General features: G+C 44.6%; 1 protein-coding gene across 4 annotated transcripts in view; it reads left to right on the top strand.

Annotated features, from left to right (window-relative positions):
- The window catches only part of LOC121917577 (sodium/calcium exchanger 2-like), a 71,512-nt gene extending 60,306 nt beyond the window's left edge, over nt 1-11,206 (top strand). The window contains exons 4-10 of one of the 4 annotated variants that reach the window (XM_042443652.1): nt 4-21; nt 3,516-3,640; nt 3,993-4,092; nt 5,825-6,100; nt 6,630-8,229; nt 8,994-9,201; nt 10,666-11,206. In XM_042443652.1, the coding sequence (XP_042299586.1) occupies nt 4-21; nt 3,516-3,640; nt 3,993-4,092; nt 5,825-6,100; nt 6,630-7,006 (896 nt within the window). In that variant the 3' untranslated portion in view covers nt 7,007-8,229; nt 8,994-9,201; nt 10,666-11,206. Of the gene's footprint in view, nt 1-3; nt 22-3,515; nt 3,641-3,992; nt 4,093-5,824; nt 6,101-6,629; nt 8,230-8,993 lie in introns of all 4 variants that reach the window. The other 3 variants (XM_042443653.1, XM_042443651.1, XM_042443650.1) reach the window with 3 other exon arrangements.
- Nucleotides 11,207-13,769: the final 2,563 nt, after the last annotated feature.

Genomic DNA, 13,769 nt, shown 5'->3' with positions numbered 1-13,769 from the left:
CAGCCCTCTTGCTCAATCAAGGTAAGCTTTTGACACCCCTTATCTTCCTTTTCTAACCTGCTCTGCGTGTCCCACTCCATCCATCCCCACTGGATTTCTTGCAGGCGCATATAAATCTCATCAGACATCATGAGATTCCTTGACACCACTCACCGCCACTAATAATGCTCTGCTTACAGCCTGGAATTGCTTCTCGCAATATGTTCATTTCGTTCTGTGTCTAAGTGCTTGGTATTTATTAGGCTCTTGTATAGCTCCAGGACAAGGGAAATCAATGTCCCCCCAAAGCTAGATGTCCCTGGATTACAATTACCATCATTCCTTACCATTGGTTACACTGGATGGGGATGTTGGGAACTGGAGCCAAGCAACCTTCTCTATCCCTCTTACAGAGGGATGCCAAATGTAACTGATAATGGCCTTCTGGGCAGTTTACTCAGAGGTAAATCTCACTTCAGCAGGGTTTACTCTCATGGAAGTGAGAACAGGAATGCAGCCTGAATCAAGGTTTAAGACGCAGGTTTGTAGGATTGGAAATTTTCCTAAGAGGCTTCTTTTCCTGTCTAATGTACAATTATCAAGTATTTAGTTTGTACTTTGCAAAAATGGTAAGAAGATGAAATCAAGCCTCGAACCTTCGATGAATATACAGTAGTATGGGATTTTGCTCAGTTTGTGGTATATGGCAAAGTTGTTTGAAATTTTGGATTCAGTCCTGTTAGTGCAGGAAGGGGAAAAAAAACAGGCAGAGATGCAGCAGCTGTGAAGGATGCCCCAAACCCAATACCCTCAGCTTGGAAAAGTTACTTTTTTGGACTGTGACTTAAAGACTCTCCCCAGCTGGCATGGGCAAGATTCATGGGGCTATTTTGGGAGCCGTGGTCCAAAAGATTACTTTCCTAAGGTCTGCCCATACCTATGCATCACATTGATTGTTCCCAATCATGTACAACTTCATGCACATGTCAAAAGCATACTGTGCTACATCCAATCAAATGATCCATTTGGTCCAGTTTTCATTCCATTTTCAGGTATAGCCAACAAAGTGCCTCTAGAATCTCCCAGGAAGGATACGAAAGATGTGGCAGTTTGCCTTGTTTGATTGGCATTCAAAGATATATTGCCTCTGAACATGGAAGTTCCAGCCGTAACAAACAGTTATAGACCTCTCCTCCCGAGGAATTTCTAGTCCTAATATCTTTCCTAGTGGAAGGGATGGGTTACGGCACAACCTCCAACATTTCCCAGATGAAAACTGGGACACTTGTGGCCAAGCAACATCAGAGTGAGATCAAGATGGCAAAATTTAATAGGGAGAAGACACAAGTTAGGAGAGCTGTAGCAGTTTGCTTTTAAATAAATAAATAAATAAATATATTATTTTTATACCACCCTTCCATAGATCAGGGCGGTTCACAGCAAATATCAATAAAACAATTAAGAATACATAAAAACAAATGTTGAGCCATTTGCCCAGTGCCAAAATGGATGCAAATGTATTGATTGTTTTCACCAGGAAAAAGTTGGTAGGACTTTGTAGGGAACGAAAAAGCTTTGGGGAAAATTAGGGACATCTCTTTCTTTCACACACACACACACACACACAGAACATATGTATTTTCTTCACACCTCCTTGCAGGAGTGCTGGAAAGAAACACATCTCTCATGGAAACGATGTCTTAAAACAATAGGCCTTCCCTCCAGGAATGGAGCCAAATTCCCCTTATCCCCAAATGCTCCTAGCTAGACAGGAGGAGCAAAAGGGAGCTGAGCCCCATGGGCTCTGCAAGCAGATGAAGTACAGCCTTCGATGAAACATCTGTGTCAAGGCGCAGGAGTGCCATGCGTGGGCGGGGGAATGCCACAGGAGAGCGAGTGTGCGTGGGAGAAAGTGTGTGCTAGCAGCATAGGCACATTAGCCATGTGCGGGGGAAGAGATGGAATGTGTGGGAGAAAACCTATGCGGTTTTGGAAGAGGCTGAGATGGCAAAGGGGTGGCTCGAAAGACAGAGGCAATTCTCACCTGTGTGAAAGTGTTCTCGGTGTGCTGGGGGTCAAACAACCTGCGTCTGGGGAGAGGACTAGCAGGGAGATTGGGATGAAATGGTTGGGAGGGTCAAGAGGGAGGTCTGGAGAAGGCAGACTTCTTTTGCAAAGACTGTGGGTCTAAAGATGCAAGTATCCAGCAAAGGTGTGTGTGTGTGAGAGAGAGAGCAAGAATGAGAGACATCCAGACAGAGAGAAGGATGGAGAAACCACCACCAGAGCATCCTTGCATTTCCCCAGAAGCTGCATTCACGGATCTGGCATTATGCTTGCATTGTGTTAAGTCTGCACTCCCGTAGTTACATAGTGGTTGCACTGCACCACCCTTCTGCTGATAAGCAGCATTGTGCAACCATCTGTGCATTTGCCAATGTGCCTGCTGATGGTCTTGTTGTGTAATTGGGAACGCACAGTGGGCGTTTCTGCAATCTCGGGGAAGAAATTGGTAAAACCGAATGCACTGGCAAATAGTTGATCCTCGTCGATAAATGGTAATGGCATTGATGGAATCCTTTTTTAAAAAAGTTATAGGAAACGACAATAATGGTTAGTAAAGTGAAAGGCAGTAAGCAGGGAGACTACATTACTGGTGGATTGATTCAGTCAATGAATCCACAGCCCTGAGTTTGCAAGACCTGAGCAGTATAGTTGATGAGAAGGGATCTTGGGGGTCTCCCATCCCCAGCTGCCATGTCAAATAACACAATGATAAAATGGAACAGAAAAGCAATGAGCAACGTCCAAAGTATGACCACCTCAGCTTAGTTGTTTTTGCTTTAGTGAGAATTCAGGCCTCATTTGCTCTAAGACCTATTTATTTGTCTTTTTAGCAGTCCATGGTGTCAGTCTATAGAACTCCAGGAGTTGGTTTTCTTCCTATCAGCTTTCTTTACTGTACAGCTTTCACAATCATGTATAGAAATCAGAAATACTATGCCTTTTTGAGTCTTAGTCTTCTTAACTACTGCCTCTGTTTTGGTTAAAACTCCCCCCTAGTTATGTTTCTAGAAGGACAATAGACTTGAGGCTGTAGTCCATGGTTAAGACAACGTGCAACTCCTATTCCCATGGATTAATCCATTTCCTCTTCAACAATGGAATTTCCGCAGAGATGCACATGATTAAACTTGCAAATTAGGTCCATGTTTATCTTCCCAGTGACCAATCCAAAATGAAGCATGCTGCATGCAAGATATGTAGGTGAAGAAAATCACATAGATGTCTTTCACCATTTGAACGAGTGGATGGTCCTTGCGGTCTCTTCCAACTCTATGATTCTATGATTCTATTCTATAGATTCTAGTCTACATCCCACCCCAAACATATGTGTATTTGAAGGGGAAAGTCTGGCCTGCATGTGCCAGGGGAAAAGGGCTGTTTATCTGTGAAATCCCATGCAAAAATAGATTAGTTTTAAAGGTGTTGCAGTGTTCTTTGTTGTCATTCATGCTGTGTTTTCCCTAAACCAGTAGATGCTGACAAAAAACTCTCTGCCGAAGAGGAGGAGGCCCGGCGGATTGCTGAGATGGGAAAGCCCATCCTTGGGGAAAACTCCCGCCTTGAAGTCATCATTGAGGAATCCTATGATTTCAAGGTAAGAAGAGAAGCATTCAGATTCACAGGGCTCCTTCTATCCCAACCCTGAAATTCATGCGGTTGACATAAATTGCCAGGCACACACACAAACACACACAATGGCAAGGAGCAGAAGGTGCCAGCACTGTGCAACAACCGATGGAACAGGGGACCAGAGCCAAGTCTAGCCATATTCCTGCTATTTTGGAGGGGTGGAATGAGGGTGCTGTTATTTTTCCATGTCTCCGGAGAGTGAGAGCAGCAACCCTGGTTAGGTAAATATTTTACTAGGGAAAATTCATGACTTCTGCCTTTTGCGTAGCATGTGCAGCAACCTCAGTTATGTATCTCTGTTGCTCCCTCTTCTGCAGAACACAGTGGACAAGCTGATCAAGAAGACAAACCTGGCCCTGGTGATTGGCACCCATTCCTGGAGGGAGCAGTTCCTTGAAGCCATCACCGTGAGCGCAGGTACGTGATCCTCACGCAAAGTAATCTGGGCATCTCAAGAAAGGTCTGACCTTATGATCCATCATTGGCATAAATTCTGGGAGCTGTCATCCAAAAAGGATCCCCTTCCTTGATGCAGTCCACAAAATTGGGGACCGGGCTGAAGGAAAAGCAGCTGAACAATAGAGTGGTGCTTGGGGAGTTCTTTACTGACACAAGCACACGCACACAAACACGCCACTTTACTTTGCAGCTATTCCTCCGTCATGTCTTCTGTCTAGAGCACTTGATATGTTTGGTAAGTGCTTTGCAGCAGCGATGAATTTTCACAACAGTCCTACCCACACAGAGGCGGTTCAGTCCTTGTCTTCGGCTGAAATTTTGCATCGGAAGGATAAGTGGTTTTGGAGAGCTACAGCCATCTATAGACTCCGGCTTTGCGCCATTCTGCAGTTTCCCCAGTGTTTTGCCAGGTGCATCCCAGTCCAGCTGCACAAGGGGAAGAGAGAGCAAATCCACATTTTAATACAACCCTCCTTCTAATGAGCTGCTATGGGGAAAAATAGGATGAAGAGTTGGCTGAATAATAATGTCCTTCATTCCTAATTTGAAGCACTTAAGTCTTTTGTAGCTTGGTGCGGTATCCAGCTTGGTCTGTCACAGCACTCTGGTGTCTCATCATACTACAGATCCCAGGATTCTGCAAGATAGAGTCTTGGCCATTAAAGTGGTGTCAAACTGCTTTATTTCTGCAGTGTGGTTACACTCCTTGAATCAAAAGGCTATTGAAAAGGCAAGGGGTAAATGAATTGATGGTGATGATGATGATCCCCTAACACATACTTTTCATTGCAGCTTGGTGATCCTTTATCAGTTGGAAAAAAGAGGCTAATGTTGGCCATAGATCTTTCATGTATCATGTGCTATGGCAGCTGCACCCTCTGCTGGCCAGACTCCCAAATGTTAGAAGTTCGGTCCCATTTTGAGTGCCCTCCTCTCCCCATTTTATTTGCAAAAAATAGGAACTTTTTATATTATTATTATTATTATTATTATTTACCTACCTCTCCCCATGGATCTATGGGGGAACAACAAGAATTAACAGATGCACCGCATCCGTTAAAACACATCAGTTCAAATACACATCATTTTAAAAGGACCAATGAGGCAACTGTTCTAATACAGGTTTTCTCCTCTCTCTTCTTAATGTCTGATGAAGAGTTCTGTGAAGCTCAAAAGCTTGCATGCACTCTTTCTTTTTGCACTCTCTTTTCCTACTCCTTCCCTAGCAAGACAAAGACTTCTATGATTCTATGACTGCTCCCTCCTTTCTGTCTTTCTACTGGCAAGAGAAAGGTTTGCTACTCCAAGTTGTCACCCGCCAACTGTGAGGCATCTGAGATGCATCTGAGAAAGTAGACTGAAGTATATTAAAGCTCATTCTGCCAATTTCTTTCTTTCAGATAGTCTCAAGGGTGCTACAAGATCTCTCTGCGTACTGATTCTGCAGACTAACACGGCTATGTCTTTGTATTTTAGTATGTGTTTCTGTGGGCTTTTGTGTATCTCTGTGTGTGGGTTACTATCCCTGAAAGCTCATGCTAAAATAAACCAGTTACAGGGAATCTAGTTAAGAAAGCCTCTTTCAATGTAGCTTTTTCTTTACAAACTCTTTTTATCACTGCCCAGCCCTTGTTTTCCTCCTTCTCTAACCCAGACTCACATCTCTAACCTAGACTTGTCCCTTTCCTAGGCGACGAGGAGGATGAAGAAGACGGCCGCGAGGAGCGGCTTCCGTCCTGCTTTGACTACGTCATGCACTTCCTGACCGTCTTCTGGAAGGTCCTGTTTGCCTGTGTGCCACCCACCGAATACTGGAATGGCTGGGCCTGCTTCAGCGTCAGCATCCTGGTCATTGGGATGCTGACCGCCCTCATCGGAGACTTGGCCTCTCACTTTGGCTGCACTGTCGGCCTCAAGGACTCTGTCAACGCCGTTGTCTTTGTGGCCTTGGGCACCTCCATTCCAGGTATTAGAAACCTCCCAGAACAGTATAGCTCAGATGTTGGAAAGCGCCTTTTAAAAAAAAGAACAGTACAGACCAATCCCCTGTAAATGTTTCATTTACTCACTGTTTCATTTACTTGCATCTGGGGGTGGAAATCTCTCTGGACATCTGGAGGTCCTCCAGTATGACCCTATGGTCAGCTTCCAGCAGAAATACAGTCTTTGCCATTATCTGTAGTTTTCGCTATCTGCAGTAAGTCTGGAAACATGTCCTCCACAGATATGAGGGTCGGACCCAGGGAATGTGAAGTTAGCAAATAGAAGAGTTCTAGGTGTGAACAATTTTCAGTGTTTCCCTCTCTGAAATGCTGGAAATATGGGGGCTAAAGGGAAATGTCACTTTGGGGAGCAGAATTCTTATTTGGGGTCAAGGCCCTCATTTTTCCCTACCACTCCCCCCCCCCCCCCGCCCCCCCCCCCGGGACCCTTTTTTTCCCCCCAAGTTTTACTGCCTCTTCTCACATCTCCTCATGGCTCTCCTCTTTTCCCAGACACCTTCGCCAGCAAAGTGGCTGCCCTCCAGGACCAGTGCGCCGACGCTTCCATTGGCAACGTGACAGGAAGCAATGCGGTCAACGTCTTCCTGGGCCTGGGAGTGGCCTGGTCAGTGGCTGCCATTTACTGGGCCTTCCAAGGCAAAACATTTGAGGTGCAGACGGGCACCTTGGCCTTCTCCGTCACTCTCTTCACCATCTTCGCCTTCGTTTGCATCAGCGTCCTGATGTACCGCCGCCGGCCGCACATAGGCGGTGAGCTAGGGGGGCCCCGAACCGCCAAAATCCTCACCACTTGCCTCTTCATGGGCCTCTGGTTCCTCTACATCCTCTTTGCCAGCCTTGAAGCCTACTGCCACATCTCAGGCTTCTGAAGGAACCACCCACCCCAAGGTTTAGGCCAGGGCATGGGACAAAACTCTGGACCACAAGGGCGCCTTTGATGAAAAGACACTGCAGGCTGCATTCCTTCCTATCCCCCATCCTCAGCTTTCTGAGCATCCTTTCTTTACTTTTGAAACCTCCATATTTGTGAGACAAAGAATGCCCTCTCTCCAAACCCCAGGAGCAGAGGCTTCCTTTAATTTTGTTGCCCAGGAAAAGAAGATTGCACAATGGGTGGATAGACTTCATGAAGAAAGCCATTGCCCTGAGTTTGCAGGGACTGAGTAAGGCTGCTGCTGATGGACAGTCTTGGAGGTCTCTCATTCATAAGGTTGCCCTAAGTCTGAGCCAACTTGTCGATATCTGACAACAATCCTCCCCTTCCTAATTGTTATTGGTGTCTACTCCAGTGCTCCAACACTCTCGCACTCCAAACCGGAAGCCCTTCTTTTCTCTCCTCTCCTTTCATATCTGACTCTAGTAACAAGGACTGGCTACATTCCTGGGACCTCTCTCACACATAGGAACTAGTGTGCAAGCCAAGAGGGATGGACCAGGGTGTGTGTGCGTGTGCGTGTGTATGTGTGTACTGTCCTAACGCCCAATTGTTGCCCATCCTTACCAAATACCTTCTAACATGTCTGCTAAGGTGCCCTTTAATGGTTCTACTTTTCAACTGCACCTAGAACCACAGAATCAGAGGGAAAGAGAGGTTCTTTCCCTCCAATGTTTACTCAGAAGTGGGTCTCTTCTTTCTCTTGTTGATATAGGAGAGACATGTATTTGACGGCCTCCCAGAGTGGTACGCTTACATCAGCAGTGACGGAAGTTGTGCCATTTTCTTCTCTCTCTCTCTTTTACAATTTGACGTTTTCGATAGTCTTCTTGTGGTTTTAAAAACAACAGCAGGTTAACTGAACTGGGGTTACGCTAAGAGAAACCAGAGATGGGCTCCACTTTGCTCAAGCTCAATGCAACAAAAAGGAAGGGACTTTGAGCATAGCTCCCACCCCACTCCTAATTCTGTGGGTTTTTTGAAGGCGGGTGGATAGGCAGATGGAGGGACAAGGCAAAGCATTTCCAGGATTTCTTTTGTTTCTTTGTTTGTTTTGGTGAGGTTGTGCATATCAGCAGTGACTTGGGTCCAAACAACCATTTTAAGACGCTTTTGACTCCTGCTTTGCTCTCAGTGACAAAAGGTGTTAAATTAATGGTATGTATCCCTTGTTTAAGGAAGACAGCACCTTCCTCCTTTGATTTCCCCAGCATTAACATGGTGGCCTTTTTGCTCATTCCACACTAAACTTGTATTCAGAGACTACAGAGGTCAAAGCAGGGGGTTGGACTGCATCTCTTTGGATTACTAGTTGTCATCCTGGCTGGGGGAGTTTGGGGAGTTAGTGTCCAAAAACATAATATTTCCATGACCAGCATATGAGTGGATAATTTGGGAAGTTCTCACTTTGGCTGCATCTACACTGTAGAATTAATGCAGTTTGACACCGCTTTAACTGCCATGGCTCTATACTATGGAATTCTGAAATATGTAGTTTTGTGAGATACTTAGCCTTCTCTGTCAAGGGGCTCTGGTAGCATAACAAACTACAAATCCTAGGATTTTATACGATGGAGCCATGAGAGTTAAAGTGATGCCAAACTACATTAATTCTGAAGTGTGGCACCAATGTTCTTGACCCATCCTATACTGGGACTGGTGTCATAGATGTGGGAAGTAACACATGATCCAGCCAATCAAATACGACTTTTTACGTGGCATCTGGGATCCACTGGTCAAAAAGAAGACATTGTTCTGAAGCCAAAATGTAGGAATTGAGGCTACTACTTTGCTGAAAGAAATCCTCCTGGGGTGGTATTACATGATGGATGTCCACTTACAGCTACAGAACATGAGACTCCGAGAGAACACAGTTTTGCCATTGGTCATCTGATTCTTCTCTATCATTTTTTTCTTCCCAGGCAACCGAATTTCTCTTTGTCGAGTACCATTTTGTCTAACGTGTGTTAAAGTCAACTGCCGGGCATTATGATTCCGCATCCTAGTAGACCTTGTTTTCTACAAGCGAACAAGTCTCTATGAATGCCTGTGAGACCGAAACAATTGGACATTGATCTTCATTCAGAATATGTGTTGGAACCACTCTGTAGATACAGCCAATAGTATTCAGTAAGTACAGGAACAGGTAGTATAGTAACCTTATATCAGAAGAACACAGTGACCAAAGTGACCGAATGTCTTCTGGTCAGGGTTTGGTGGAGAAACAATGGAAGCCATCTTTTGCAAAGGAAGGATTATAATGAGTTGTCGAATGAACTGAAATTGTAGACATGTTCAGAGATGGCCTTGGCTTAGTTGTCCTTCTACGTGAAGGTTGCTTAACCGTGCAAAGATCATCTCCAAGCTCTGATTTCTGCACCCCAACTGCCCATCTTTCTGTAGCTGACAAACAGAAGAAGAGTGTGCCCACTTATTTAATAACCAGCACAGCACCTTTAAGAATTGTGTCCCAAATGGAAGCCCTGATCAGAAAACAATCTGCCAGGGAGACCATTTTGTCAAAAGATATTATGGATAAAGAGCCATGCCGTTTTCTTTCTTGTTTTATGCGAGTGCGCAGAGAAGACCCTTTTGAGAAGTGTCCTCCATAGATACAAATGTGGCATAATTCTGGGGCAGTGGTAGTTCCATGACAGAACCACACTTTTCCAGGTCCCATCTGATGTGGAGAAAGGCAGTGGAAGGCTGTTTATTTTGCACAGATCCAAGTTTCACATAGAGTCCATAGCAAGGCTACAACCCTTTTCCCCGTCTGGGATCACTTCAAATCATTAGGTGTTCGGTGGGGTGTTTTATACAAACCAGAGTGGAATGCATTGTAACAATGTTGTAGGGCTGGTTCATTTATTAGAAAGTACGAGTACAAGGAAGCCAACTGGACACAAGATTATCTCTTACCTTCTCTGTATCGTGATGCTTCCTCTCAATTTGGTTTGCCAGTTTCAGAGTTCAAAAATATTGACTACAACTGGATCCATCCATTTGCAAGGGCAACACCTAAAGTAGGAAAGGTGGACTTGTGGCTCAAGGGCCCAATCTGCTCCATGGGCATCTCTAGTCTAGCCCACAAAGCCATCTTGCCTGCTATGTTGGGATGGGTACCAAAACTCTTCCCACCTCTAGCCTAGAGAAATCTAGTTGAATAGTTTTGGAGGTATAGTGGGGCCTAAGTAAGACTTAATCCAGCCAGACCCATAGACAGAGCACCATGTTTTATGGGTCAGTCTTATAAAAATATTAATCAGCCCCAAGGTTTCAGGATGACCAGAACAGAGGAGCCTGGCCATATCTCATTCAAAGGCATCTAAGTCTAAGACGTTGCCTTGAAATGTGGTTATTTGCACAGGAGAGAAAACCAGCAGATAAGAGAGACTCAACTTGTACCTTGGAAAGTTCTTTTGGAAAATGACATAAAACCCAGAGTGAATTCACTTCCCCATTGCCATGGAAGCCATCAGCTTCCACTGAGAGAGGGAAACAGGAGGAAGAAAGCCATAAGGCATGTGGATGAATGGGTCTGAAGGCCATAGCAGCCACTGTGGTATTTGAAATAGTTTTCTCCTACATTTCCAGGGGAAGCTCTTGAGATGGGACGAATGTTTCCTTTGGACTGATCCCACACAAGGAGGTCCATCACTCCAGTCCTTTTGGTTCCCTCTCATCTTCTTGACGCAGCTGCAGATGCTGCCTTGCCTCCAAAGAAGATGGGGAACTCTTTGCACCAGAGGAATCTTCTCTCTCCCTTTCCAAACATGGGGCCAGGCTTGTCTCAGAGGAGCAAGATTGTGCATCCAAATAGCCCCATGATTTGGACTCCTTTTTATTTTAAAAATCACCTATCCTTCCTCATATCCCCATTTGACTTTCTTAAGAAACTCTAAAACGGGGGAGAACAATTTTCTAATGTATCCTAGAGACCAGATCTGGACTGCGGAAATGCTAAACCGGTCAAACGGTGGGTTGAGGTGGACTCCAAAGTGTTGTTTTTAATATCTGGTTTTCTTAACACTTCTTCCTCTTTGGCATATGATGGAAGATCACTTTCAAAGACTTTGTAGCTTCTTTCTGCTTGGCAGGGCAGGGGCACAAAAGAAAAAAAGAAATCTTTACCCAGCGGACGTCTCTTTTCTTGTTTTCTGGTACTTTTGCTCTTTCTACCGTTCAATTTTTTAAAAAATAATCATTGTGGTTCTCTCACTTGCTTCAGGTAGATTCTGTCTGTTTCGTCATTTTGCAGACAGCCACATGCCAACGGCCTTCTTTGCATGTTGCGTTCTAAGAGGAAATGGACAACTTCATGAATACATTTTATTTTGAACTGGGGAGAATTCCCCCTCCTCAAATTTCACTGAGTCTGGTTATTTTCAAGACCAACTTCTCTTTGGCTTTGTACCTTGGTCCCTCTTTGGATAGCATCCTCTGGGGTATATCCTGAGATCCCTCGCACGCCACATCGGCAAATGGAAAATTCATGTATGTTAAATAATGCACATTTCAAGTAGCCAACTGCCTGAAATGTAGCTTTGGACATGAAGGAGATCTGATGTAAAAAGATCTAAGGGAGGGGTGGAATGGGTCAGGAAAGGAAAGGACTACAAGTAAACTGGGAGGTTCTTGGGGTGAAGCAATGCAGTTAATTCAAGGGAACCCCGAAAATGAAATCTGACAATGAAAGGCCATTCATTGCCCCTTTAATTACAGATGAGTAACTAATGTCTCCTGGCCTACCTTCCCAAAAATACTACTATCAGTAGGTTTGCCCTTGCTATAGTCTGGCTTATGGGAGGTAAATGGAGCCAATGCTCCATGACGTTGGCACAGAACTGGCTAAAACTGGCATTGCCTTCATTCTGAGTGAGAGGTTGGCATTTGCCACCATTGAATCACTATAGGACTGGGTTGTGTATCTCTCTTTGGCTGTGCCCTTGCTGGTTCTCTCTCCCTTCTTAAAGGTTTCTTTAAACTGGGCATCCTTTCACAAAAAGCCATTCAGAGAGAGGACTGTGTGAAAGCCATTCACATAGAGGACCATCTATATAGGGCACATAGCCTTCCATCTCACAAGGTTCTTTGAACTAAGCCAAGTCACAACAGGCCTTGCAGAGATCTGTAGTTTTAAAGAAGGAAATGTGTACTTAAGGATAATGGTAGTGACCACTAGATGGTAGCATAAGGCTAAGATGACTTATTTTTACCCAACATATATTTCCTTCTCAGAAGGAAATATATTCAGGTGAGAAATGACTTGAAGGCACACAATAACAGCAACAGCAAAAGCCTCGGCAAGCGGCAAAATACAACAAAATCCAAAACCCACAAGCAGCAATACTTTTATTGGGCCAGTTCCAAAGCATAAAATATACTGTGCAAGGTTTCCAAACTTCACTGACTTCTTTGTCCAGCAAAGATGCTTTAAAACTATACAGGAGAAAAATGGGGATGACACTAGAGTCGCAGGCCTACATTCTGTCTGAGATGTTGTCAGTTAAGATGGCACTCAGGGATTTCAAGGCAGGCAGTGTGGCCTGCTTCCTCCCAGCTTCTTGATAGACAAACCCAGGTACTGAGGCCTATATCCCCCCAATTAGTGTCCGCACCATGGAGAGATCCTCTAATGCTCCAATGGCTGGTCAATCCACTCCAAATTTTAATCCAAACTCTAATCCTAAATACTGAATGTAACCTTCAGAATAGATTAAGCACCTTGGATAGTTCTTAGAAAGTTTAGGCTGAAACTCGAAGTCGGCTCACTACTCCATTAACATAGAAGCCATTGGTGGCCACTGAGTCGCTGTGATCTAAGTGCCATGAGACAGCTTCAAACCTAGCTGCACTGCATCGCAACCGCCTTCTTCCTTTATTGCTATTCCCAACCTGTGGCTGCATGAAAAGCAAGGTCAGGACACCTCTATCTTTAATAGTTGCATGGAAGAGGAAATGTCAGCAGGGGCAGCTTTTCATGCAAGCTTCTCCTGCTGGAATTCCCGATTAAAAGCACAGAAGCCCTGAACTCTTTTTTCATGGGGCCAGAGAATCAACTCATTGGAAATGCGGCTCTAGAGGAGAGTTCTATGGAACCCATGGATTGCCAAAAAAGACAAATACAGTTGGCTCTCCACATTTGCTGCTTTGACTTGTGTGGGTTTGATTATTCACGGATTTTATTAATATGCTCTTTCTAGGAATCTCTAGAAACTCTACAGTCAACTTCTGACAAAGGTCACACTGGAGGACCTAGAGATTCCTAGAAAGAACAATTCTCTAGGCATTTGTAGGCTCTCCAGTGCAATTCTGTACTCAACCTCTGGCAGATGTTAGCCATAGAGTTGCCCTGGAGGACCAAGCTATTCATAGAGAGGTATTCTCTTAGGTTAAAAAAATTAGTATTTTTCAATTTGCGGTTTTCCACTTTTATGGGGTCCTGTGCCCCTAACCCCAGTGAATGTGGAAGGTCAACTGTAAATGGATTCAAGAGCACAATGAACCTGGATCAGAAGCCAAAATGACTAAATTGAGGCTATCCCCTATCAAGGGACAACATGGTGCATTAGAGAAGATTATAATACTTGGTGTGATGGTTGGAAAAGTGGAAGTCCACTTTACAAGGAAGCCACAGTCCTGAATATGCAAGACATGAGCGTTAATAAAAGTGTGTCTTGGAGATCTCATTCATAGGG

This window comes from Sceloporus undulatus, unplaced genomic scaffold (assembly GCF_019175285.1).
Source record: "Sceloporus undulatus isolate JIND9_A2432 ecotype Alabama unplaced genomic scaffold, SceUnd_v1.1 scaffold_24, whole genome shotgun sequence".
NCBI classification, from domain to species: domain Eukaryota; kingdom Metazoa; phylum Chordata; class Lepidosauria; order Squamata; family Phrynosomatidae; genus Sceloporus; species Sceloporus undulatus.
This window is presented reverse-complemented; position numbering and strand designations above follow the sequence as displayed.